Below are 27336 nucleotides of genomic sequence, written 5' to 3'. Positions count from 1 at the left end.
ATTTTGAGTTTATTTTTGTATATGGTGTTAGAAAGTGTTCTAGTTTCATTCTTTTACAAGTGGTTGACCAGATTTCCCAGCACCACTTGTTAAAGAGATTGTCTTTAATCCATTATATATTCTTGCCTCCTTTGTCAAAGATAAGGTGTCCATATGTGTGTGGATGGCAAAACTAATACAATTTGTAAAGTTTAAAAATAAAATAAAATTAAAAAAAATAATAAAAGAGTAAGTGAAATAATAAGTGTAAATGATTGCCTGATAAAGTCATATTCACCTAATATTTGTAATAATACCTTTCATCATGCTTATACTTCTTCTTCTAACATATAGAAAATGTTGTATCTGTAAGCTGTCAACCAGTAATCTAAATCAGGTATTATGATATTATACAAAGTGTTTCTTATTTTTACAAAGCTTTTATTGTGTTCTGTTCCAGAGATGGTGAGCTGTGTTTGAGTCGATCCCTTGTCAATAGTTCAGATAAAATCATTCGGAAGGCTGGTTCTTCAATCTTCCAGCATTCTGTAGAAGGTTGGAAAATCAATTCCTCTTTGGTCCTAGAAATAAGGTGAGTTTCTTTAATAAGGCATAATGAATTTCACATCATGTTCGAGAATACACTGGATTTGGCAAATGTACATTGAATGCTTGATTTATAGTTTAAGTGTGAATACTTCAGTAAGAGTGGACCAGTGTTTAATGTTGCTCACTGAAAGATGTGAAGTCATAAGACTGAAATCACTATACAGTCAGAAGTATAAGGATGAATATATGAGTTTTTAACATACTGTCTTTATGCTAATGAAATAAAACATTCAGCAGAACCCTAATATTTAACATACTTTTGTCTGGATGGACATATATTTTGAGAATTATCTTTAACTTCTCTAAAGTCTTTAATAATCTTGTGTTTTCTCATACTGGATACAAGTAGAGCCTATTCAACTGCTATTTTTGCCAACAGTTATAAATAAATTTTACTTATTCTATGAGTACTTATTCAATAATTATATCCTAAACAGGTGAAAATTAGCAAATAAGGTTTCTAGAATAGAGGTTTATTCTTTGTAAGATTCTGTTATTTTCACTTAGATAAGCTCTTGAAATCAAATACAGCGCCTATCTATATTCATTATATCTTGTTTTCTTCAGTTATAACTCTGTAACTAAGAAGAAAGTTAGGGCCTTCCTAATTATAGAGGAAAGAAGATCATTTTCACTATAGTTACTTTGCTGTGTTGGTTGGCATGTTTAAATAAGAGCATTTCAGTAAATCAGAACTCTTTAAAAGTTCAAGAGAACAACCATCCTTTACATAATAAAACATTGCATTTTTCTAGCATTGGTAAAATGCTAATTACTCAATGACTGAATATTAACATATAGATTTTGTAAGAGTGGTTTAGTGGTTAAGAGAGTAAGCTGGCTGATCTCTTCGGGCTTCTACCTCCTCACTTCTTGCCTCACATCTATATGTAATGTAGAATAAGCCACTTGAAGGAAGGATTCACTACCCTCATCTGCAGTGTATGCATAGCAATTCATAGAATGCATCGCATCAAAGGCACTCACTACATGTTAAAATATAATTGAAAGAGTGGCTGGAAATTAAAAAAGAGATGGGTGCCATGGAAAAGCAGGAATTGGTAGACCTCTTTGTTTTAAAACTTTCAGTCTGACTGGAGTGGAAACAGGAATCAAGCCATGCAATGTCAAGTGGTGTCTGTTTGGTTGTTTTTAGCTGAGGGTGAACTTTGTATATTTGAAGGCAGAGCACAAGAACAAGGAGATGAGTAGCATCTGACTGATGTAGTACAACTCTGACAGTTTATAAATCAATGTCTTCTGGGTAGAATGTGTGCAGCAATCAATATTTATTTCCAGTGGATAAAAAGAAACTTCAAACAGTTCTAATAAATTAGCAAATTCCTTATAAAAGTACAGATTTTCATATTCTCTTGAGAGATTGAAAAATGTGTGACTCTGGGCCTGTACTCCTCCTAAGACTTCCTTGGCTGAAACCAACACTAATCATGATATCTCCAGTTGGACAGTTTTACACCTTGGCTCTGATTTCTCATGATACCTACCTAGTGTCATCCTTACTATCTCATACTCCTATGCCCACATTGGCATTTAGAAACCCTGTAAGAGATGAGATAATTATGAAGGAAAAGCCACAGCATGTGGAACTAGAAGGGGCCATTAGTCCAGTGTGTTTGAGTTTAGAATAGAGTAAGGATTTAATATTTCTTAGAAGTAGATCAGAGAGAGAGAAAGATGGGTTATTAAAAAGAAAATATATGATCTACAAGAATGGCTAGAAAGAAAACTTTTAAGTGTGGATGATTTGACGAGAAAGGTGTCAATTAGGTAAGGTTCTATAGATCAAGTGAAGTACTGAAAGAAAGTAAAATCAGAAATTGAAATACTTAATATAATTATTATATGTAATAATTAATGTAATGAACATATATAGCCATGCTGAATAATAAATCAGGTAAAGTCTAATAAATAAAAATACATAATTAACAATAGTTTAATCAATAAATCTGGCCATGCCTTCTTAGTATCTGTGAAAAAATGAATACTACATAGGGGCATGAGGCTCCATCTATTGCTGTTTTTAAAATATTCAAGCTAAAAGTATTTAACATAGTTGACCCAAGCAATTTATTATTACAACTTTACAAATTAATGAGAGTTGCATTCATATCTTTAAGGGTGATTTATCTTCAATTATAATAGCTCATAATGTGAATGAAATGTAAACACTCTTTTCATATGGTTCTCCTTAGCAGGTAAAGAAGTAAACAATTAAACAGTGAGCAAATATTGAATAAGACATACAAAGTTGTCACTTCAAGGAAATAAAAATTTATAAAACCATTACTGCTTAATATACAGTTTATAAAAATTATATAATTGCCGATCACAGTAGTGACTAGTAAGTATCAATTTGACACCTAATATTAAAAAATGTAGAATATAAAAAATTAGTTAGTGGCTTAACTTTCTTTTTAACTCCAACCTAAAACTAATCTTAAAGTATTTTGGTTATTTTCCTTTGTTTTTCCCCACACCTATAGCACTTACGAAGAACCATATTAAATTTGTGTCAGTGAGTGGGTGTGGGCCTATTTTACAAGTGTTTTCAAAATTCGACTTTGAAGTTTTTGATTAAGACATTAAAACTAGTCAATTTTGATCTTACATGATTGAACAGTGCTTACAAATCTTTCTCATTTTTGAAATCTCATTAAACTTATAATGCTCTTGTGACATTCCTAATAAATTATTTATCTGTTTGCATTAAAATGTGAAACAGTCACTGAAGATAAATTGTTTTCCCGTACTTTTGTAGACATGCTTTTCTTTCTTATTACTAATTCTTCCATCCCTATATACATTCTGCTGCTTGCATATGCACATCAAGAAAGGATTCATATATATTCATCAAACAACTGTACCTCTGAGGAGTTATCTGAGAGAGATGATTTCATATATTAGTTCATTGTACTTTGAAAACTCATCGAGATTTAGGGAGGTTTATGCATCCCACAGCTAACTTCACAATTAAACTAATTAGCTTGGTTAAAGGCTTGATTTTATTGTTAGTAGCTTGTTCTTTATACTGTAAGCTAAGAAATGACACGTTTAAGATGCATCAGATGTCAGTATATCCGTGAACTATGTACTGAGAAATTGTACTAGTCATGTCCAACATTTGTGACTTGACTTTTTTTTTCATCTTTGGATTGTTTCTTTTTGTTCCCTCATTTTTCATGTGTTGAATAGATAAAGAATTACAATACCAGATATAAATGTACAGAAATGTATGAGCTCAGCTGCTGCTGCTGCTGCTGCTGCTAAGTTGCTTCAGTCATGTCTGACTCTGTGCGACCCCGTAGACGGCAGCCCACCAGGCTCCCCCGTCCCTGGGATTCTCCAGGCAAGAACACTGGAGTGGGTTGCTCATCAGAACCAGAATAAATACATCATGATTAGTCAGCAAATAGATCTTCAACTCTTAGTGTCATTATATAACAAAGTTCTTTACTGGATAAAGTTGGTAGGTTGACTAACCATAACAGCAAATTTGTATGTGCTCCGGCTGTCAACAATAATTTGCTGTTGCATGCGCTGATTTACTTTAGAAGAAGGTCCACATACAGTTCCACTCGTTCAGTAAGTGACCATCGTGGCTCTCACAGCGCATTAGTTCCCCGGTCACTCTTCAAAGCCAGGCCTCTCTGACTGTGCAACCAGAGCCTCTTATTATGAGATAAATATTTTGGAAGGCTCACGTTTAATACTAAAAGTGCATACTATTAAAACACATCTTTATGTAAAGTTCACAAGGTGGAGTTTTTTGCTCTAACATAATAAAATATAACAGTATTCATCCAGTATTGCCAAATGCTGAACCACATATCAAATGGCTGCCTGACGTGTAAATTAAACTAAAACAGGCTTTTCCTCAAGCTTTTTTGAGACAGTTTTGCCTTTTCATTTGGTTGTGTTCAGAATTTCTTTATTTTAACACTAACTAGAATATCTTTCCTATAACAGCTAGAACCCTAAGCTCAGAAGCTCTAATAAGCTATAGGTTATGTTTCTGTTTTTTTTTTTTTTTTTTTTTTAGAAATTTAAGGCACGTTACCTTGCAGAATTAATCTTTTGAGACAAAAAATTGTCTGCTTTTTCTGGGTTTAATGAAACACTTGGCGTTTCTTAAACTTTTTTTTTTTCAGTGAAAACAATTGAGTTGATTCAGTGATTTTTGTCTAGAGTCAAAAGTTTGCAAAAACTGATTCCTAATACATGTGTATCACTACCTAATTCGTTTCTCAACGTGTGATGCCTTCCAGCTGTAAGATTCGCCTCACAATACTTACTGATGAAGTCAACAATGTCATTTAGATTAAATTTTAGCTGCCACAGCACGTGTGCTTGCTGTTGACAGGAAACCTACAGAGAAGAAAGAGTGGCACCTGGTGATAGGTTAGCTATATTTAACATTTCACAAGTGAAAACAATGTTTAGTAAATTAATTCCCCAGGACTCTGCAGCTGCTATTTCAAGTGGTGGGTGACGTTGAAAGGGAAGTTGTCATTGAAAATTCAGTTGAAAAGTTTCTGTATAGCATCTATTCCTGTCAGTTTCACAGTCTAAACCAGTCTTTCGGTTTAAGCCAACGTTGCCTAACAAAACATTATCTTTATGACTAACTTTTTAGTCTTACCAAAAGTGAAAAATATTTTCTGATTCTGTCAGTTTATCTTTACCGTTAAGACAGTTGCTGAATTTAGGTGTTTGCTTTTCGAATAGGGTTTCAGAAGTCACATTATGCTTACAAAATAACAGTTAGAGACCTGTAAGGAATCCTTCAGGGCTTCCCTGGTGGCTCAGATGAAATCCTGCCATTGTGTTGCTCTTTGAAGCCACACACAGAAAACACAATTCTTTGCTTTAAAAAGCTGGTAATAACTTGACCACATATTAGGAAAGCTTACACTGGTACAGCCTGCATATTCAGTATCAGCTTCTGTTGATTCATGCTTCCGAGTCCAGAAATTGGAGTTTTCTATCTCTTTCCAAAGTATCTTTTTTTTTTTTTTTTAATGAGCTGTTTTCATTCATGTCAATTTTATCTTGTGAGCAAAGCATGTATGTTCCCCTTGGTAATACTTAACATGTTTCAGTTCAGCATAAGTACACAAGCTTTTCAGGCTTCCAATGACGTTCAGTTAATTATATTTAAGCACTCGTTTTCTTCTTTCTGGGGCTTCCCCAGTGGCTCAGCAGTAAACAATCTCCCTGAAATGCAGGAGACCTGGGTGCCATCCCTGGGTTGGGAAGATCCCCTGGAAGAGGAAATGGCAACCAGCTCCAGTATTCTTGCCTGGAAAATCCCACGGACAGAGGAGGTTCATGGGCTACAGTCCTTGGGGTCACAGAGACTTGGACACGACTAAGCACCCACTCACTTTCTTTTTTGTTTTTTTCTTCAATAGATTTATAGTCTGAACAACAATTAGACTTAGCAAATCCATATAATTTTTATATTACATTAAATCTATAATCTAAAAAATACAGCCTACTGGGGAGGAAAAAAAAAAAAACAACTAAATTTTCTTTACTGTTTCCAAACAAATATCAAGCATTTTCATCAATATTTTCACTCATTGTAATTATTTTCAGTCTTTATTGTACCCTAGACTAAGAATTTTAATATTCAAAGCATAGGTTTAAGCCCAAAGAAATGAAAAGTTTGGTTGAATGTAGGAAAAAGAATAAGCTGGAGGCATTCAAGGTCCACCTCCCCTGTTCAGCTTAAGAAAGCAAATTCTATGGCAACCATTGTTCTGAGTTTTATCTAAGAAGCTTACATTTTTATATTTCAATTAGTCTGTGTGAATTGCTGTTTTGTATTCTGTTTTGTAAAGTACTTTATTTTTACTGCTTCCATTAAAAAAAAAAACAACTGTTGAGCCTGTAAGACAGCATTGGAATAATACATACAATAATATCATCTGTACTTAATACTTATTTATCACATTAAGCATTATTTTTTCCTGAACTCTTAGAGTCCACTTTTTAAATATCAATTTTCCCTAAGAATGAATGAATTGAAGTGTTCTCTTACCTAAACTCAGAGATTTAGAAACCTGTGTTGGAAAATATTTTTACTGCTAACTTTTTATGACACAGCAAAGCTACTGAGATTGGAAAGTCCCTCTTGCCATCAGTTGACAAGCATTTAAGTGTTAACGTTATGAGTAAGGGGATTTTCCCTTTTGGTTTTCCAAGCTAAAGAGTCCTTTTTCAAAGCCGGACCTGTAATCTGTTCACCTTAGGCTTGCAAACAGACCACAACTTCTGAGTTACATCTTCAAATACCTACAGTAACTCCTTTAAATTTTGTTCAAAGGAAAATGATAAACATCTTCTAGTTTGTCAATTCGACCACATCCGTGCAGTCTTTAAAGTCAAGCTTGTCATTGTCACAGGAAATGAAAAAACAATTGTTAAAATACAGGTATCAGGCATTACTTAATTTTTTCACCAAAGAAGTAAGTGGGAGTTAATATGTACAAAAGTTGATTGCTGCTCTTGGTGCTAGTTAACTTTTATGAGGAATCACATGTGCTTAACATAAGGAAAGGCTTCTGAATCTTCTGCAATTCATATGCTCCACAGTTGCTGAGTTCAACAGTGATTCTCTTCTGATGTAGTCTGTACTTTGTTAAGATGACTATTATGATGCCTTATAAGGTTTGTTAATTTTAAATGTTCATTTGTAGGACATTTATATACATTTTCCTGTATAAATTTTACCCCTTATGAACCTGATAATCCAAATATTTGATAAAAATTTTAAAAATGTCCTTTTTTTCCAGAGCTAATGGGCATATTCCTTGTGCATCAAATCTGGACAAATAAAATATTCAGTGATCTGGTTTCCTAATTAGATCACACATTAAAGTGGGATGTGTTTAAGGCAAACCAAAGTAAAACCAAAGGATTATGGTTTTCTTAGGGTGTATGCCCAGTAGGGGGACTGCTGAGTCATATTATAGTTTTATTTTAGTTTTTTAAGGAACCTCCAGAGTGGTTGCATCAATTTACATTCTCACCAATAGTGCAAGGGGGTTTCCTTTTCTCCACACCCTCTCCAGCATTTATTGTTTTTGATGGTTTTTTGATGATTACCATTCTGACCAGCATGAGGGCCATTTGTAGTGATATGGATGATACAGATTGAAGTAAGCCAGAAAGAGAAAAAACAAGTACCACATATTAACACATGCGTATGGACTCTAGAAGAACGGTACTGATGCACCTATTTGCAGGGCAGGAATCGAGAGGCAGACGTGGAGGACATTCTTGTAGAGACGGTGGGGGAAGGAGAGAGTGGGACGAATTGAGAGGGTAGCACTGACATTTGTAATGTCAGTTACACCTTGACTACCATGTGTAAAAGAGATAGCTGGTGGGAAGCTGCTCTGTTGTACAAGGAGGTCAGCTTGTCGCTCTGTGATGATCTAGGCAGGTGGGATGGGGGAGGTTGGAGGAAGGCTCAAGAGGGAAGGAATATATGTATACATGTAACTGATTCGTCTTGTAGAGCAGACACTAAAAAATTTGCAAAGCAATTATATTCCAATTAAGAAATAAATAAAAAGTAAAGGAAAGATTCTTGTTGTTCAGTAGCTGTTATGTCCGATTCTTTGTGACCCCATGCAACTGTAGCATACTAGTCTCCTCTGTCCTCCACTAACTCTCAGAGTTTGCTCAAATTCATAACCATTGAGTCAGTGATACCATCTAACCATCTCATCCTCTGCTGCCCTCTTCTCCTTTTGCCTTCAATCTTTCTGAGCTTGAGGGTATTTTCAAATGAGCCAGCTCTTCGCATCAGGTGGCCAGAGTGTTGGAGCTTCAGCTTCACGAACAGTCCTTCCAATGTATATTCAGGGTTGGTTTCTTTTAGGATTGACAGCTTTGATCTCCTTGCTGACTCGGGACTCTCAGGAGTCTTCTCTAGCACTGCAGTTCGAAAGTGTCAATTCTTCAGCACTCAGCCTTCTTTTTGGTCCAACTCTAACATCTGTACATGATTACTGGAAAAGGCGTAGTTTCCACTCTCTAGATTTGTCATAGCTTTCCTTCCAAGGAGCAAGTGTCTTTTAATGTCATGGCTGCAGTCACCATCCTCAGTGATTTTGGAGCCCAAGAAAATAAAATCTGTCACTGTTTCCACTTTTCCCCTTTCTATTTGCCAAGAAGTGAAGAGACTAGATGCTATGATCTTAGTGTTTTGAATGTTCACTTTTAAGCCAGCCTTTTCACTCTCCTCTTTCACCTTCATCAAGAGGCTCTTTAGTTCCTCTTTACTTTCTGTCTTTAGAATGGTGTTAAGCAAAGATACGAGTTGTTTTTACATCCCTCATTGCTAGTCATGCTTCTGCCTTATCGGGGAATTTCCCTTTTGTTGGAGTGTTAGGAAGAGATCATATTTTTTGCTCATTAATAAAATTTACAAATAGTGATGAAGCTTAAACAGTAATATCATTAGAGGAAAATGTATCTATAATATCACGAATATTATAATAATGACTTTGTTTTGTGCTTTCTGAAAATTCAAGCTTGGAGTTAAAGCACTTCAGTAAATAATATCCAACGTCCAACTCAGAAGACTGCTTTCTCAGATTGCTTCTAGTGGGTCTCTGTTTGGTAACTTGAGAATCAAGCAGTCTTAGACTTTTGTAAGCTAGGTTAATAGATATTTCTTTGTTAATATATAGTGAAAGTCACTCAGTCGTGTCTGACTCTTTGCGACCTCATGAACTGGGGCCTGCCAGGCTCCTCTGTCCATGAGTTACTGGAGACATTTGGGAGGTCCCAAATACTGAACTTTCAACACAGTTTAAATTGTAAGCCATTGCTAGAGTTACTTCCTTCTATCTCAGCTTGCAACTTGGCTGTTTCATGTCTGACTTAACCTCTTTTGGTGCCTTGCTGAAAGGGGTAACCAACATAGCTATCCAAGAGCAACAAGCTATTATATGTAGAATATGACGCTCAGGTTATTACAGACCATAGTTTTAGCAGGTGCTATCCTGTATCATGCCAGGAGTCACCAGCTTTCCAGGCAGCTGTATCTATTTTCTCATTTTCCATCATCTAACTTAGCATAAATGCATATATTTTTATGTAGCTTCACACATCTGTTAACCAATTTCTTTAGTAATTAGGGGATAGGCTAAGCTTCCACAGAAAGGAGACTTTAAAATACAGTGGGTCACAGGGAGCTCGGCTTGGTGCTGTGATGACCTAGCGGTGTGGAACGGGTGGGCGGGTGCAAGGGAGGTTCAAGAGGGAGGAGATACGTGTGTACTTAGAGCTGATTCACATTGTTGCATAGCAGAAGCTACCGCAACATTGTAAAGTAAGAATCCTCCGATTAAAACTTTTAAAGAATTCAGTGAGCCAGTCAAACAAGTTGGAAGTTTCTTTCTTTCTCCTATAGGAATATACTTGATCCACTCATATCCTGTTTAAGAAAACTAACTCAGATGACCAAATCCAGCTATACTTGGGTTTGGAAACTTGGACATGTTCTAGCTGAGCATCCATGTCCCCAAGTAAAACTTAGAAGATTTGATTAGAAAAAGAGAGAAGGGAAGAAAGAACACAGAAACAGTGAGTTGTCTTTGCCATACCAGGTCCAGTATTCTATCTGTCCATGTTTTCTTCTAATATAGCCATCCAATTTCCAGGATTCTTGAGCTTGGAGGAAAACTTTCATAAGTACATACATATTGCTATAGTTTTAACATTACTTTAATTACAATATACACATGATTTGGTAAATGTCAATAATTTTATTGGAACAATCAGTCCTTTAATAGAATTAACTAAAGTATAATTCCAAACAATTTCAAGTTTCTTCTACACACCGTAACTAGACAATATTGAACAAAATAGATGATTATGGATAATTAATAAAGGTTTGCAGAATACTATCAGGCTCAGGTAAGTCAAGTCATGGCAATAATATTTCATTTAATAAACTAATTTTCTGTTTCATAGATAGGGGGCCTTTTTCACTCCACATATAGGTGTGTATAGTGTATATCTATTTACAGAATCATTGAAAAACTATGTGAAAATGACTTTTTAAAAATATTTTTTATTTCCTATAGTATCAACTTAATTGGTGGGTTTAATTACCAAATGCTTTTCTTTATAAATGATATTACCTCATTATTGACCAGAGACGCGTTAATGAATTTTTTGTTACCTGAACATTATTGACCAGAGATGTTTCAGTTTCACTTACGTAACAAATTGCTTGCCACCGGCATTAATTTCTACAAAAATCCCCCAGTCAATAACGTGTCACCAGTCCTTGGATGCGTTGTCATTAATGGGGAACTTTGCTTGTATCTCAAATGCAGGAAGAACATTCTTCGTTTCCTAGATGCCGAGCGAGATGTCTCCGTGGTCAAGAGCAGCTTTAAGCCTGGTGACGTCATACACTATGTGCTGGATAGACGTCGGACACTAAACATTTCTCAGGATCTGCACAGCCTCCTACCTGAAGTTTCACCAATGAAAAACCGTAGATTTAAGACCTGTGCCGTTGTTGGGAACTCTGGCATTCTCCTAGATAGTGAGTGTGGAAAAGAGATCGACAGTCACAATTTTGTAATAAGGTGAGTTTTCTTCTGTTGCTAAAATGTGTAACTTCTTCAAAGACCTTTTACTTAGGACTAGAATGCTGGCAGAAATATGTAAATCTAATATTAATAAAGAATTACTGAAAGCTAAATCTAGCGTTTATCGACAATATCTTTATGTGTGTAGTATCCAAATTTACTCACCGTGAAATGTCAAATTAAAATTATTATATCCTTGAAAGAAAAGTTGATCTTGTAGCAATAATTCACACCAGCTTGTTTTTTTATTTTTTTTGCCAAATGATAATTTTATTACATATAATACATAGAAAAACTATTTGCTAATAGATGTAATTACTTATTATAATTTAATTTATTTAATTGTTTATTTCTATTACTGAATAGTTCTTCTGTGTATAATTTATAATATATTTATAATTATTCTTTTCTATTAGTGAATGAATTAATTCACTTAATTGCATTTATAAGCCATTTATATTCAATAAATTATTTTACTTATTCACAAAATTATGAACATTACTCTGCAATGATATAACAGATGTAACTTAATTTTACTGTTTTAATAATGATTATTTAGCATATTCTAGGAATATACTGTAGCAAATTTATATTTGATACCTTGGGCCAAATTGATTTCATCACTCTTTATATGTGGTATTTGTGAATGTTAGTATATTTTGATTTTTCAGTTTTCTCATGGAATTAAACATAGCTGTTTGTTTTTCATTGATGTTCAACAGATATTTGATGAATCATGTGTTTGGTTAGCTTTTGATTAACTGAAAGAAAGACAACCATAGACTTAGGATTGTAATGATGACATAGATATTATCATTTTTTAATTCTCAGTTATTATTTTTAAATAGATTTGTTGGTTTTTTATTTCTTCAGAAATACTTGCTAAATAAATGAAACATGTATATTGAAATATGAAATACTACAATATAAAGATAAATAGGAAAATATGCTGATTTGCCATGTTGACAAATAGCTTGAAGTCTTGAAGCTATGCGGGAATCCTGCTTGTGGTAGTATCTTGAAAAAATTTTTTTTTGAACTATGGTATTAAATATAATAAATATTAATCATAAATAGGCCACAGTTTTTTTTTTTTTACAAAGCAATAATAGCCATGAAAAATCATAAGAGAACATTCAGGGGATACAATGCATAACAATGAATATTGCTATGAACATTTTGTATAACTATCTTACTTTGCTCAGTCACATGCAGGGTTAGTGATTGATTTGACATCAGTTGACCCTTTAAAACCCTGAGCTTTTAAATCGATTGAACTGAGAGAAAAACCCTGTGAAAATGTAGGTATACAAACAAAATTGTGTCCAAGGAGGAAACAGATTGTTTGATGAAGTAATGATGGTGCAAATGGAAACAATGAGCTTAAGACATTGAAGTCTGTATGAAGTATGGTTGGAAAGAAAAAGTAAGGCTTCTAGAATTTCTGAAGAGATTAAAATCAGAGCTCAGATAAGATGAGGAAGAAAAGATTTTAGAGTATAGTAGAAATTTCAGAAAGTAGATAATTTGTAAAGATGATTAATACTGGAGGGATACAGGATTCAAATGTATCCTGTATCCCTATTAATAAGGACTGACTCCTTATTCCTACATCTCTTCAGACCTCAGCATTGAGATCTACATAATGCACTGGGTTCAACCTCACCTCTAACTCTGAAATTAAGATTGTAATGTCAGCTAACACCTCAACCAGAGCACATAATTATCTCTTCTTTTTTGTGGTGAGAATAATTAAGATCTTGTATTTTCGCAACTTTGAAGTGGGTAATGCAGTATTGTGCCTATAGTCACTAGGTTGAATTAGATCTCTTGAACTTACGTGTTTGTTGCAGGTCACTCACTAATGTTTCAGGGCTCCCCAGGGGGCACTGATGGTAAAGAACCCGCCTGCCAATGCAGGAGACATGAGACATGGGTTCAATCCCTGGGTCGGAAAGATCCCCCAGGGGTAAAAATGGCAACCCACTCCATTCTTCTTGCCTGGAGAGTCCCATGGACAGAGAAGCCTGGTGGGCTACAGTCCATGGGGTCACAAAGAGTTGGACGTGACTGAGCGACTTAACACATGCTGATGTTTGAGCATTTACAAATGTAAAGTGTTTTTAGGAACTGAACTTCAGAAGTTCTTTATACTTTCCTCAGCTATGATTATTTTAAAAGCTTATTAACAAGAACACCATAGTGGTCAATCCTTAGTGTCCTAAGTGTGTTATGGTCTTACCAAGAAGTATAAAACACTGAGGATAAGCATTTCAATGAAGGCATAAGATTATTGCCATAATTACTTTTTTTTTCTTTTGCTCCTATTTTTACTAGTTTCTGAAACTAGAAGCTGGAATGTTCTACGTTAAAATATGTACTAGGAAAGTGTAGCCTACGGATGGGTTTCTGATTTTCCAAGAAAAATTTCAGCAAGAATACATTTAACGTTAGAAACAGGTAATCCCTGCAGCGAAACCTGTTTTTTTGGTAATAATATCTAGTCTGGAAACCCATTCCTTTGAGTCTCTTGGACACAAGAGACTTCAGTGACACATCATTATGCCAGACCTCCACCTTTCCTAGAACTCGAATCTTCCCCCGGCGTGTGGCACATCATCTGTGTGCATCTGTTCTTCCCCGGGTGTATGTGGCCTTTTGTTAGTGTCTGTTCTACTCTGCTGCTGCTGCTAAGTCGCTTCAGTCATGTCCAACTCTGTGCGACCCCAGAGCCGGCAGCCCACCAAGCTCCCCCATCCCTGGGATTCTCCATGCAAGAACACTGGAGTGGGTTGCATTTCCTTCTCCAATGCATGAAAGTGAAAAGTGAAAGTGACGTCGCTCAGTTGTGTCCGACTCCTAGCGACCCCATGGACTGCAGCCTACCAGGCTCCTCCGTCCATGGGATTTTCCAGGCAAGAGTACTGGAGTGGGGTGCCATTGCCTTCTCCAGTTCTACTCTACACCAGCAGAAAGGATTTTTGCTTTAAAACTCAATCAAAACCCCATTCCTTGAAACAGTAATAGTTTCCCATCCAGGTCAAAGTGGTTAAAGTCACAAATTGTAGTAACGATTTTTAAAAATCTTTCAAACTTCCCGTCTTCTCAGAGCTGTATGGTGTGCACGTGCATTTGTTTAGGTACATAGTTTTAACTGGTTGTTTGCCTGTATCACCTATTGCTCCCAGGTTGTTTGTTTCGCTTTTCTTCTTGTTAGATAATAAGTTTGTTATGGGAGAGAGAACTTATGTCTGATCTCTTGCCGAGGACACTGTTGGTTCAGTGACCCCTCAAGGATCAGATGCACCCAGGTATTATGTTCAATTTGACCTCTGACATGAAGCAAAGCATTCTTTTTAGATAAAATATTCATTCAACATTAGATTTCAAACTTTGTATTTTTTCTGAAGGTGCTTTAGAGGAATGCGAGGCTGTCTTCTTTGTTTAATGATGCACAGAATGTACTATCACGTGCAAACAGCAATCTCTTGCTCCAAACAGTTGTCCTATTGAAAAGGAGAGCAAGGTGCATGGAATAATTGTCCTGTGAAATGTATCGGTATTTTGGGAGAATGTTATTTTTAATGTCCCACAATATTTTTAAATAAACTGCTTAAAACTGCTCACGTTATGTGTCTGCACACGTAGTGATAGCTATACACAAGAATTGACACACACACACACACATCATCATGCATTTCTTCTCTTAGAAGAGATACTCCCTCAGGGGCTCTTTGTATTAGAAGTTAATCAATTAAATTAAATGCTGGGTTTGCAGGGATATTACACAAAATGGGAGTTCGATCAATATCAGGATGCTTAAAGGGGAAAAAAGGAGGGTCAGAAAAATCAAAACCTTACTCTGATTCTCTAATTACTAAATATTGAACTGATTTGTAAAATCTAGGTTTCACATGTACCTAAAAAACAGAAAAATGGGCATAAAAGAAATATTTTTATTTCTTAATAAAAATGCCTGAAGTCATAATTCAAATATTAGCATTATGTTCACACGTGCTACACTTAAGACCTCTAATCTGTAATTCTTCAATCGGTGAGTACCATGCTGCAAGGAGGAGGCCAGGACAGAGTACAGGTGGTCAGTCACTCACTCAAATTGAAAATATCTCGCTTTTCTGGACTTGAAATCCTGTCTGAGAAAGTTCATTAAGGATGATAAAGTTCTTGTGCTGTTAAAGATCTTGTCATATAGCTCCAGATAAGCAAAAATTCAATTTAATCTGGCACCAGTGTGTCAGATATAAACCTTCTCTCACCTCGTAAGCATTAGAAACATTGTCCCATTGGTGTTAAATTCTGTATTTTATATCTGGATGGCCTGACATGCTAAATATTGGAAAGAGAGAGAGAGAGAAAATCAATGAAGCAAAGGAAGACTATTGTCCAACATAGAGTCCAGGATTTCAAGCAGAATTCATTGTCTGTGACAGTGGATGAAGTTGTATACCTTTCTATACTTTAGTTTTCTAATTTAGAAACTGATATTATTGTGTGAACTATTTCTCTATTCCTGGAGTGTTACAATTTACCTGCTCACAGAACCTAGAGCGGTACAATTGTCTCTGGACAATGTCAGTGTTAAATTTACCCTGTATACTCATCTAAAGGTATGCTGTAAAATTTCAAGAATTTAGAGTTTGGAAGACATTTATGTATCAGTATAAGTAAAAGAAAACAGAGTTAGAAAGCTCCCTTCATGCAATCTGTTTAAAAGTATCTTTAAATCCTTTCTTGGGTCTTTTTTTTTTTTTCCTTTGCTTTGTGTTAGGTATAGGTATAAAGTTATTTCAACAGTTCACATCTTAGACTAAAGAATATATCTCTTTAGTGGTCAAAGTTGGATTTTGCAAAAAGATATTTAAAGTGCTTTTCAATTGTCCTGCAGTTTTGGGATGCTTTCTCATTTTTTGGATGCTTTAGTCTCATGTGTATTTACAAAAAAAGTACATTATAATATTTGTATTGTCTATACTCAAGAATTTCATAGAATTAACAAAAGCGGTTTTCTTCGTTGTTTTTTTTTTTTTCCTGCCACTTTATTCTTTTAACTGAAGGATAATTGCTTTACAGAATTGTGTGGTTTTCTGTCACACATCAGCAAGAATCAGCCACAGGTAGACCCATATCCCCTCCCTCCTGAACCTTCCTCCCATCTCTCTCCCCATCCGACCAACAAGAGTGGTTTTTCTAATGAGAACCAGGAAAGTAAGGTACTTCCTAAAACTAAGGCTGAAAGGTGCTGAAGGACCATCTTCCCTGGTTCTTCTCTTCCCCCCCATCGTGGTGTGGAAGCGACCGTGCATTCTTTCCATTTTCTGGGCTTGTGTGGATGGTAGGAAATGTCAAGCATCTGCCAGTGCTGGTTTTTCACAGAAGAAGGACAGCGTCCAGCCTCATCGAAAGTAAACTGAGCCCTGCAGTATACTGTCTTTGATGCCATATGGGGGACACTGAAGTAAAGTCAAGTGAGAGTTGCTCAGTTGTGTCTGACTTTTTGCGACCCCACGGACTATACAGTCCATGGAATTCTCCAGGCCAGGATACTGGAGTGGGTAGCCTTCCAGGGGATCTTCCCAACCCAGGGATCGAACCCAGGTCTCCCGCATTGTGGGCGGATTCTTTACCCGCTGAGCCACGAGGGAAGCCCGGAGGACACTGAGGGAGGAGTTAATAACAGTTATAGTTCACAGCTGACACATTTTGACCATCAGCTGCCACTCCTCTGTCTCCACGCTGTGCTTAAACAGAGATGCTAGAAGCAATGAGTAAGACTTAAGTGATTCAGACATGGTTAACCAAGAGCTGCAAAACACTTTGTGTTGTTCTGGCTGCTTGAGATTTCAGTTAATTTTGTTTATTGATTGCTCTCTTTCCACCTTTCATTTATCCATTCTGTCTTGTCCCTGTCTTCCTCTCGGATAGACGACTTTGCTCATTTTTCCTTTGTTAATCATTATTCTCAACTCCTGCCATGTTTGATTAAATCCTTTCTAATTTCCTTTTCATTAGTGTTTTTTCCCTAAAAACACAGGAACAGCAAGGATAGATCACTTAAAATATCCCTTTAAATGTATACATATTTATATAAATAAATCTTTGTCATTTAGATTGAGATTCTGAACTAGCAGCATTGACATCACTTGGAAGCTTGTTGGAAATACAGAATGTCAAAACTTGCAAAAGACCTGCTAAGTCAGAATGTGCATTTGATCACGGTGCCTTGGTGCTTCTTTTGTGCATTAAGGTTTGCCATGCACTAGAATTCCCAATATGGCTAAACAGCATGCTCTAGAGAAGCTGGGACTACCCAGTATGTCTGCTTTATGTAGCCTGTATCTTCAAGAATCTAGCACCAAATTTGATACATTGAGACATGTGCTATTTATTGAATGAAAGAATTAATGTAGGATTTGAGAAATTTTTGGTTTGTATTCATGTTTTATTGTATTAAATTTATACACTACTGAATTTCAAAATTAATATGTAAGAAGAGTCATGTATAAGGTTATTTATGGTCATTTAAACCTTTACAGCAGAAGGCAATGGCACCCCACTCCAGTAACTCTTGCCTGGAAAATCCCATGGACAGAGGAGCCTGGTGGGCTGCAGTCCATGGGGTCGCGAAGAGTCGGACATGACTGAGCGACTTCACTTTCCCTTTTCACTTTCATGCATTGGAGAAGGAAATGGCAACCCACTCCAGTGTTCTTGCCTGGAGAATCCTAGGGACAGGGAAAGCCTGGTGGGCTGCCGTCTATGGGGTCGCACAGAGTCGGACACGACTGAAGCGACTTAGCAGCAGCAGCAGCAGCAGCAGCAGCAGCAGCAGCAAACCTTTACAATTAAAAAGAAAATATAGAAATATGAGTAGTATAATGAAATGTACTAGATGTTGGAAATCAGAAAATCTGGGCTTCTGACAATTACTAGATTCATTATGTTGTACACCTGAAACTAATATAATATTATATATCAACTATAATTTAATAAAAAATAAAATGGAAAAAATAAAGCCATAAAATGTAATAGTGCACAAATATCTTAATTTCTAAACATTATTATTTCCAGTGTCCAGTGATGATGATAATAATAGATGTATAATTTCAAAGTGATTTTCCAAGTATCATATGGGAAATATAATAAAGAAATGTATAAACTGTAAATCTAAACTAATGGTGAATGATATTAAAGCATACCTTGCTTGAGTTAAATGTCATAGTTGAAAGTTAAATTTGTTACTGCATTTTCTAATAGCCATGGCCATTGGCTGGAAATGCAAATTCTCTCTGTCATACATAAACAAGAAGTCAGACCTTCCCCAAATTTGTCAACTTTATCAAACATGTCTATAGTTGATACTGAATAACATATTAGATAATATGAAGACACAAGAACACTACTCAAGAGTGTCTATAAAACCTGAGTGTATACAATTAGAAATAATTGTAGTGAAGAGATATATTTCTTCAGGAAACCAAAGTATAAGATAAAAATGTTTTACTTTATGATGATCTAGCTTCCTAAGAGAAGGGATGAGATGTTTCACAAAATGAAAAGATGGAAGAACTGACTTACATTGACTGATCCCAGTGTATTTTTATAACTCAATCAGTGTTTCATTCTCCACTGGTAGATAATTTATGGGAAACTTTAAATCATTCTCTTTGACCTTCTATAAATGCTAACTCTTTTATAGCAAAATAGAATCTTTTCTGGGAGAAAAAATTATGCTTGCTTTTCCGTGTGTTCACAAAAATGGCCTTATTTTTTTTTCCTTCCACTCTCACTGAGGATGTTTGTCATTAACTCAAGTGTTTTAACTGCAAACAACTAATTTCTGGTAGTGAATCTGGTACAGGCATTAGAAAGATTTTTTCTTAATTCTTATTGATTAAGATAACCACATTATATTTTAGAAATAGCAACATTGATTATTCAGTATGTTATTCATATTTTTGATCTATGAAATTTTATAGTTTTTAAGAAACTATCATTGTTATTTCTATTGATTTAACCATAAAATTCATATTGTAGGTAGAAATCAGAATTTCTATTTATTTCTAATTAGTTATGGTTTTTAAAATTAACTTAGAACTAAATATGGAATTTTTGTTGATTGTGATGTGAGTTGGGCTTCACTGGTGGCTCAGTTGGTAGAGAATCCGTCTGCAATGCAGGAAACCTGGGTTCGATCCCTGGGTTGGGAAGATCCCCTGGAGGAGGGCATTGCAACCCACTCCAGTATTCTTGCCTGGAGAGTCCCCATGGACAGAGGAGCCTGGTGGGCTATAGTCCATGGGATTGCAAAGAGTCAGACATGACTAAGTGATTAATAAGCACATGTGATGTGAGATAAGACTCTAACTTTTTTCCTTATAATCATGTGACTGCTTGGATGAAAAGATTTAATCCAGAAGAATAAAAAAATTTTAATGGAAGTAACAATGAACTGACAAGCTATTTTAAGTTTTAAAATGCTTATCTCATTTTCTAAAAATGCAGTATTAAATACAGTTTCTTGTCTATCAATCCAACAAGGATATTTAAAATCTGTAATATTCAGCATAAAGTTATGTTGATATTGGCACTCGTATTGAATGCTTTTAAAAATGAAAACTGATACAACTTTTCCAAAACTCAGGTTGACAGTGTCCTCCAAGCCTTAAAAATAGTAGATTGCTTTATTTACCATTTCCAATTCTAGGAATCTACCCAAATGTGAACACCTATTTAAGTATAAATGCATTTTATAACACAGAGCAAGAAAAGGATGAGTAAATCATTGTACACGTGAATGATACGTCATTCAGCACATGAAAAAGAGGAATCTCAGGCAGAGATGAGTAAGCACAAAGACAACTGCTTTCAAAGGTCTTCAGAGAAGGCAGTGTTTGGGGCTCCTCTGCTATTAGGTTCTTAATGAGACAGGCTGTGGAAGGGGAAATGGCAAGGTACGCTGGCCTTAAATCATGAAGGATTGTTTCACATGACGGTTTCACATGATATCCTATAGTCCAAAAGACAGCCTTGCAGTTTGTTGGTTTATTTATTTGTTCTTGTTGGGGTTTTGTTCTTCCTATTGTAAGCAGGAGAGGAATATAAAGGTAAAGAAGCATGAGCATATTTGCAAATGAAAAGACCATGATAATGAATAAATCAAAGACAAGAAAGACAGAGCACTCAATAAGATACTAGAGGAGGCAGATGTGATGAATTACAAATCACAGGACAGAGTAAGATGATAGACTTTGATGGGAGGAGTCATACTAATGTAAAATATGGTGGAGATCATCCTTCCCTGACACCAGAGAAGCATTAGCAAATGGGCAGTTCACCATTTCATAGATTTTCAAAATATAGCTTCAGTTTGGGGGTTAAAGCATTTGCTACCTGCCTACCAATGTTCCAAAAACTGAGATCATGGCATGCGGTCCCATCACTTCATGGCAAATAGAGGGAGGAAAAAGTAGAAGCAGTGACAGATTTTATTTCTTGGACTCCAAAATCACTGCAGATGGTGACTGCAGCCATGAAATTAAAAGATGTTTGCCCCTTGGAAGAAAAACTATGTTCAACCTGACAGCATATTAAAAAGCAAAGACATCACTTTGCCAACAAATGTCCACATAGTCCAAGCTATAGTTTTTCCACTAGTCATGTACAGATGTGAGAGTTGAACCATAAAGAAGGGCTAAGCGCCAAAGAACTGTGGTGTGTGTGCTTTGAACTGTGGTGTTGGAGAAGACTGAGAGTCCCTTGAACTGCAAGGAGATCAAACCAGTTAATCCTAAAGGAAATCAACCCTGAATATTCATTGGAAGGACTGATGTTTAGCTGAAGCTCTAAACTTTGGCCACCTGATGCGAAGAACTGACTCATTCGAAAAGACCCTGATGCTGGGAAAGATTGAGGGCAGGAGAAGATGGCAACAGAGGATGAGAAAATACTGAAAATAGTCTAAATATGGAGATAATGAGGGGCAAAGTAGGAGAGTGACAGTAGGGATACATGGTGGAAGGCAGTTTAAGAAAATCAAAGAATATATGACTTGTATAATTTATGGCTCAATGGACATGAATTTGAGCAAAGTCCAGGAGACAGTCAAGGACAGAGGAGCCTGGCCTGTTGCAGTCCATGGGGTCACAAAGAGTCCAATATGACTTAGAGAATCAATAACAACAAATAATTCATGGAAAGGGCAAGTAATAGTGAGCATGAATATGCCATGTTTTAAAACATAACATATTTTTAGATGGCAGAAAATGGATCTTGAATAATCCAAATTGGTTTCCATTGGTTCCTCTGAGAAAGTTAGGCTTAGATTCAGTTCAGTTCTCTCACTCAGTGGTGTCCGACTTTTTACGGCCCCATGGACCACAGCACACCAGGCTTCCCTGTCCATCACCAACTCCCGGAGCTTGCTCAAACTCATGTCCATGGAGTCGGTGATGCCATCCAACCATCTCATCCTCTGTCGTCCCCTTCTCCTTCTGCCCTCAGTCTTTCCCATCAGGGTCTTTTCTAATGAGACTTTGGTTAACGTACCACATTTTGTCATAGATCAGAGAGTCTAAATGACTTTCCTGAGTGTACACAGTAAGTTGAAGAAGGAAACAGCAGAACTGTTTCCTCTCTTACTCAGAGTCTAATACTTTGCTTTTAAATGAAGATTGGAAATGCTTGTCTTTTTAAATATTTGTTTATTGCTGGATGCACAAGCCTTAGTTGTGGCATGGGGGTCTTCAGTCTTCGATGCAGCCTGCAGGTCTTTAAATTACAGCATGCAGACCCTTAGCTGTGGCATGTGGGACCCAGTTTGCCGACTAAGGTTTGACCCCAGACTCCCCCTGCACTGGGAGCACAGTCTTAGCCAGTGGACCACCTGTAAGTCCCTGAAAACATTTATCTTTTTATAGAAATAATAGTATTGCACTAGAGTGTGAAGTTTTTTGGTTGCATGTTTATTCTGAAATGTGGAGACCAGTGAGAAATTATCTTAATTAGGATATATTTAAAATTTTGATGACTTAACATGAAAAGCAGAAGAGGGAAGGCCATTTTTAATGTCTGACATTTCCACGAGGTACCAGCAATTCTTCAAAGGCTGGGTTAACAAAGCAAATTGAACAGCAAATAAAATCACACACACAAAAGCTGTGTGGATGGTAACTATATATGGCAATCCTTTTGAAATATGTACAAGTATAAAATAACCCTGTGTACCTTAAACATATACAATTTTGTATGTCAATTATGTCTCACTAATGCTACAAAAAAAAAAAAAAGCTTAAATAAACACCAAACCAACCTTATAATGTTTAGCATTTTCTCCAGTTGTGGTCTGTGGATCATCCAACGAGAATTCTTTTCTTTTACTAAGCACTTGCTGTGTGCCAAAAATATGTCAAAATATTCTAGAGACAGATAATAGAGCAGGAGACTCATGACCTTTTCTCTCAGATAATCAAATGTAATAAACCCTTAAATAAGATAAATCTGGTTTCAAGTTCCATCTTTTCCATCCAATTTATTTTTGGTCTTAAATGATTTATTTACTTCTCTAAACCCCAGTTTCTTTATATGTAATATAAAGAAACTTTATATGATGAAAATAATCTTTCTTCCCTTTTTCTGTGGGTATAGATAATATGTGTGAAATTGACTAGAATAAATCCAAAGACACATCAGCTATTCAGTAAATGTAGATCTTCCTTCTTTTTGATGGTATTAGCATTAGCACATTGGTGGTATACTCATGGTGGTAAAATTATATCTGTGACCCAGGTACACAGAAGATGTAAATATTTGTGCTTAAATGGTCGTTGTTGCTCAGTAGTACGTATCCTCTCATGAAGTGCAGTTAAAATAATACTTGTCAGAGAGTTCAGAAACTTGGATCCCCTGGCTGGCATTGCCTCTAAATATAGCTGTGTGGCTTTGAACAAATACTGTAAAGCATTTGGGGCTTCAGTTTCCTAATATGCCAAATCTAGCCGTTGAACTAGATGGACTCATAAATTCCTTTCTGGCTCTAAAAGTCTATGACTATCTTCTTATGATTCAATAGACAACTTTGGAATAGAGCCTGTCAACTTGCATTGTGGTTTGAATTTTTTCCCTTCTGGCTGTCATGTTCTATGAATAAATTTCCTTCTCATCAATCAACTTGTATAAATAGCATTCTTTGCTTAATACTGTGTATCCTCTAATCTGGTTTTCTGTTTCCTCTGGTCCAGGAGTATTTCCTTGTCTCCTGATGTATGCAAGCCAATGTTAAGACCTAAAATCATGGGAAGGGTTTTACTTCTCAGCCAAAGAAAAACAAGACTAAATTTGTGTTTGTTTCTTTTTAATTTTGATTGAAATATAGTTGATTTACAGTGCTGTGTTAATTTCAGGTGTATAGCGAAGTGGTTCAACTTTACATACATAAACCTTTCCCCTTTGAGAACTACGTGCTGTGCTTAGTCGTTCAGTCGTGTCTGACTCTTTGCTATTCCATGGACTGTAGCCCTACATAAGTTTGTTATTTATAGATCAAGACTAAGTTTTAGTGATTTATACAGATTATTCTAAGTGTGATGAGGTCAGGGCCTTGGGAAGTCACCATATGTACAAAATACATGAGGAACTGGTGAATAAAAGTACTATCAAAAGAGAGAGAAATTGTTTCACAGCAGTATCATTTAGGATAGTTTTGGGAAAGGACCCTGACATTTTTCTGGGAAATAAGACCTCCCATAGCTTTGACTAGATGGACCTTTGTTGGCAAAGTAATGTCTCTTTTTAATATGCTGCCCAGGTTGGTCATAACTTTTCTTCCAAGGATCAAGCGTCTTTTAATTTCATGTCTGCAATCACCATCTGCAGTGATTTTGAAGCCCAGAAAAATAAAGTCAGCCACTATTTCCACTGTTTCCCCATCTATTTGCCATGAAGGGATGGGACCAGATGCCATGATCTTAGTTTTCTGAATGTTGAGTTTTAAGCCATTTTTTTCACTCTCCTCTTTCACTTTCATCAAGAGGCTTTTTAGTTCCTCTTCACTTTCTGCCATAAGGGTGGTATCATCTGCATATCTGAGATTATTGATATTTCTCCCAGCAATCTTGATTCCAGCTTGTGCTTCCTCCAGCCCAGCGTTTCTCATGATGTACTCTGCATATAAGTTAAATAAGCAGGGTGACAATATACAGCCTTGACGTCCTCCTTTTCCTATTTGGAACCAGTCTGTTGTTCCATGTCCAGTTCTATGTGTTGTTTCTTGACCTGCATGCAGATTTCTCAGGAGGCAGGTCAGGTGGTGTGGTATTCCCATCTCATTCAGAATTTCCCATCTATTTCACTGGCATCCACCAAGATTCTTGGAACTACAGCTTGATTTATGCCATTAATGGAATCTTTTTCCAGAATATTAGAATTCAATTTGGTACCAAATGTTTGTAGTGATTGTCTTTTGGGGGAGACTTGCAAGTGCCCTATATTTGAAAAGTAATTAGGCTCCTGTTCTTGTTAGTGTTGTGTGTTTGCATGTTTTTCCATGTAGTGAATACCAACACTGTTCTTAAATTGGAAATGAGAACAATTTTAACTTTGAAAATTATCTTAAAGGCCTGAGGTATAGATAAGACGAGTGATAAACAGGGACTTAGGAAATTTGGGGTCATGTTACAGCTCTATCACTACCTGAGTAATCTGGAAATATTTTTTTAAACAAACACATAAAACTGCAACTTACAGATTTTGTAGTCTGTTGCTTTTAATATTCTGTCTTTAGTGCCAAGTGTAGTGTGTGGGGGCGGGGAGAAAATGAATATGTGTTTTAGACAATGAAAATCATTTGGATGCAGTATTGTGCAGTAAATTTTGGATTCATAATGTTTTAGATACAAAGTTGGATTTAAATCCCAACTCTGAAGGTTCATAAACTGAAACTTTTTTCTTCATTTGTAGGATATGATTACTTACTTATACTTAATTATTTGGATGTGCTGTAAGTTTGAATAACAGATATGTATAGTATCTGGCATAAGGTAGTATATGATAGGTCTTATTATGTTTAGTGAATTATATAAATGATCAGACTAAACAATGTCAAGAGCATGGTGATCCTATAAAGAATTGAGAGGGACTTTTCTATTGTGATTAATAATTGTTTAGAAAAGAAGTCCAGAGTTAGGGTCCACAATTACTTTGTAAGTACGGAAATCACATTTGGCACAAATATATGTCTCCTAAATAACAGATAAGAAGCATTTACTTGAAGTTTTAAATGGAAGCAGTGACTCCATTAATTTGTAGTCAAATCAGCAAGTATTTCTTCATTCAACTAATAATTATCAAGCAGCCACTAGATGACAAGATCTGAGGGATTTCAGTCAGTATTTGGGATATAGGGATAAATTACATGGTGTATTCTGTTTGAAGTTCACAGTCTGATGGAGGAGACAGTCTGATGGAGAGAGGAATAACAAAACAGGACAGTAACAGTAATAATAACAGTAAAAATGGAACTAAGAACATAGCATTGCTGCCAGGTAGACACAAGAAATTAATTATAAAAGTGAGTGAAACTGAGTTTTAAAGCTGTTCAACTTGGGACAGGAAAATAGCCCCCTTTCCAGGAATGTTGTGTTTGTATGGATATGCTTGCCCCTGCTCTTGGCATACACCATCTTATCGAAGGATTGCAGGGATATGCTTTTCATGCTTTTTAACATCAGTGATTGAGATCGTTAATAATAATCCTACTTACCTTTTAAACATACATACACATGCCTTGTCCCTCAGTTTATGTTTTCAACTTTTCTAGGCATGATCTTCTGTATGTAACTTAAGAAAGCTATTAACATTTGGAATGTATTGTTTGATTCCTTTAATACAAAGATGTTTCTGATCCATTCTTTAATTATCTGCTGAGATTTCAGAGTCTTGGGTAATTTTAATGTATAATAGACTTTTAGGCATATCTCAACATTTTATGTGATGTTTAACAAAGAAACAGAACGCTGTCTTGGTCCACGGACTGAAACTGTGAGACTTTAATAAAAGGGAGAAGGGGACCCCACCAGTCGGTGAATGCTAAGCAGCATAGTTTCTTTTCTCCACCTGTCACCCCTGTATGTTCTCTTATGGGTACATTTTGACTTGTGAGTGTTTTTAAAAATCAGACTGAAAAATTATTATCAGCCCTTAGAACTCCTCTAGGCTTTCCTTGCTTGTTTTGAATGATGATGGCTTTGCACACAGAAAACACAGGTCACCTAGAATAGGCGCGTCAATGAAACAGATCGCATTTCTTACTGTAACGTAAGTAATTCCAACTAAAAAGGACGGTTGTGTTTCCATTTTTGTGTATTTCAGTTAGCACACCTTCTGAGGGTTAAACATTTTATCAGCTTCAGAGTTTTCAGCTTAACACCTGTTTATTAGTATGTTTGGTGATCCTTAATTCACTTCCCCAAACACACGCTGTATCAGCTTTCTAATGAAACGCCTTTAATGTATTTAACAGAACAAACACGTTAAAAGTGAAAATTGAAGTGGTTGTACAGAGAATCAGAAGATTTAGTGCAGAGCTCATGAACTGACGCCCTTGGGGCACAAACCAAGTGGTAGTTTTGTTTTCTTTGGCATTTATCATCATTAGCCCACGAGAGCCTGTCCCCTTTAAATGGGGAAATAGCCCAGCAAAATTGCCCATTTTTCAGAGTTATGTTAACCTGTGACCCAGAGGCCTGTGAATTTTCAGGACTTGGTTAAGAGCTTCAGCAGCACTCCTAGAAGACTAAGAGATCAAGTAACCCCTGTAAACTAAACAGATTCTCAATTCACATACACAGAATAACCAATGTTATTATTATAGTTAGCTTAACTAATTGCATGAAAGAGATAGCAACCCTATACAAGCAACTAAAAGTAATGGAGTTCCATATGTGATAGAATAAAGATAAGGTAAATATTTTAGATCAGTGCTACAGAAGCAGTCGATTCTGCCAAAGAAAACATATAAAGCATTGCAAAGGATATTAACCTTTGAGTTTTAGGAAAAGATAGGACATTTTGAGGTTGGAGGCTAGAGTGT

General features: G+C 36.1%; 1 protein-coding gene across 2 annotated transcripts in view; it reads left to right on the top strand.

The window, feature by feature from the left end:
* Positions 1 to 27336, top strand: part of ST8SIA4 (ST8 alpha-N-acetyl-neuraminide alpha-2,8-sialyltransferase 4) — a 103623-nt gene that overhangs the window by 7288 nt on the left and 68999 nt on the right. For both annotated transcript variants that reach the window (XM_019965466.2, XM_070794067.1), the window contains exons 2-3: positions 440 to 571; positions 10971 to 11228. In XM_019965466.2, the coding sequence (XP_019821025.1) occupies positions 440 to 571; positions 10971 to 11228 (390 nt within the window). The remainder of the gene's footprint in view (positions 1 to 439; positions 572 to 10970; positions 11229 to 27336) is intronic.

Source organism: Bos indicus, chromosome 7 (assembly GCF_029378745.1).
Source record: "Bos indicus isolate NIAB-ARS_2022 breed Sahiwal x Tharparkar chromosome 7, NIAB-ARS_B.indTharparkar_mat_pri_1.0, whole genome shotgun sequence".
Taxonomy (NCBI): Eukaryota; Metazoa; Chordata; class Mammalia; order Artiodactyla; family Bovidae; genus Bos; species Bos indicus.
Note: the sequence above shows the minus strand (reverse complement) of the source record. Positions and strands in the feature narration are given on the sequence as shown.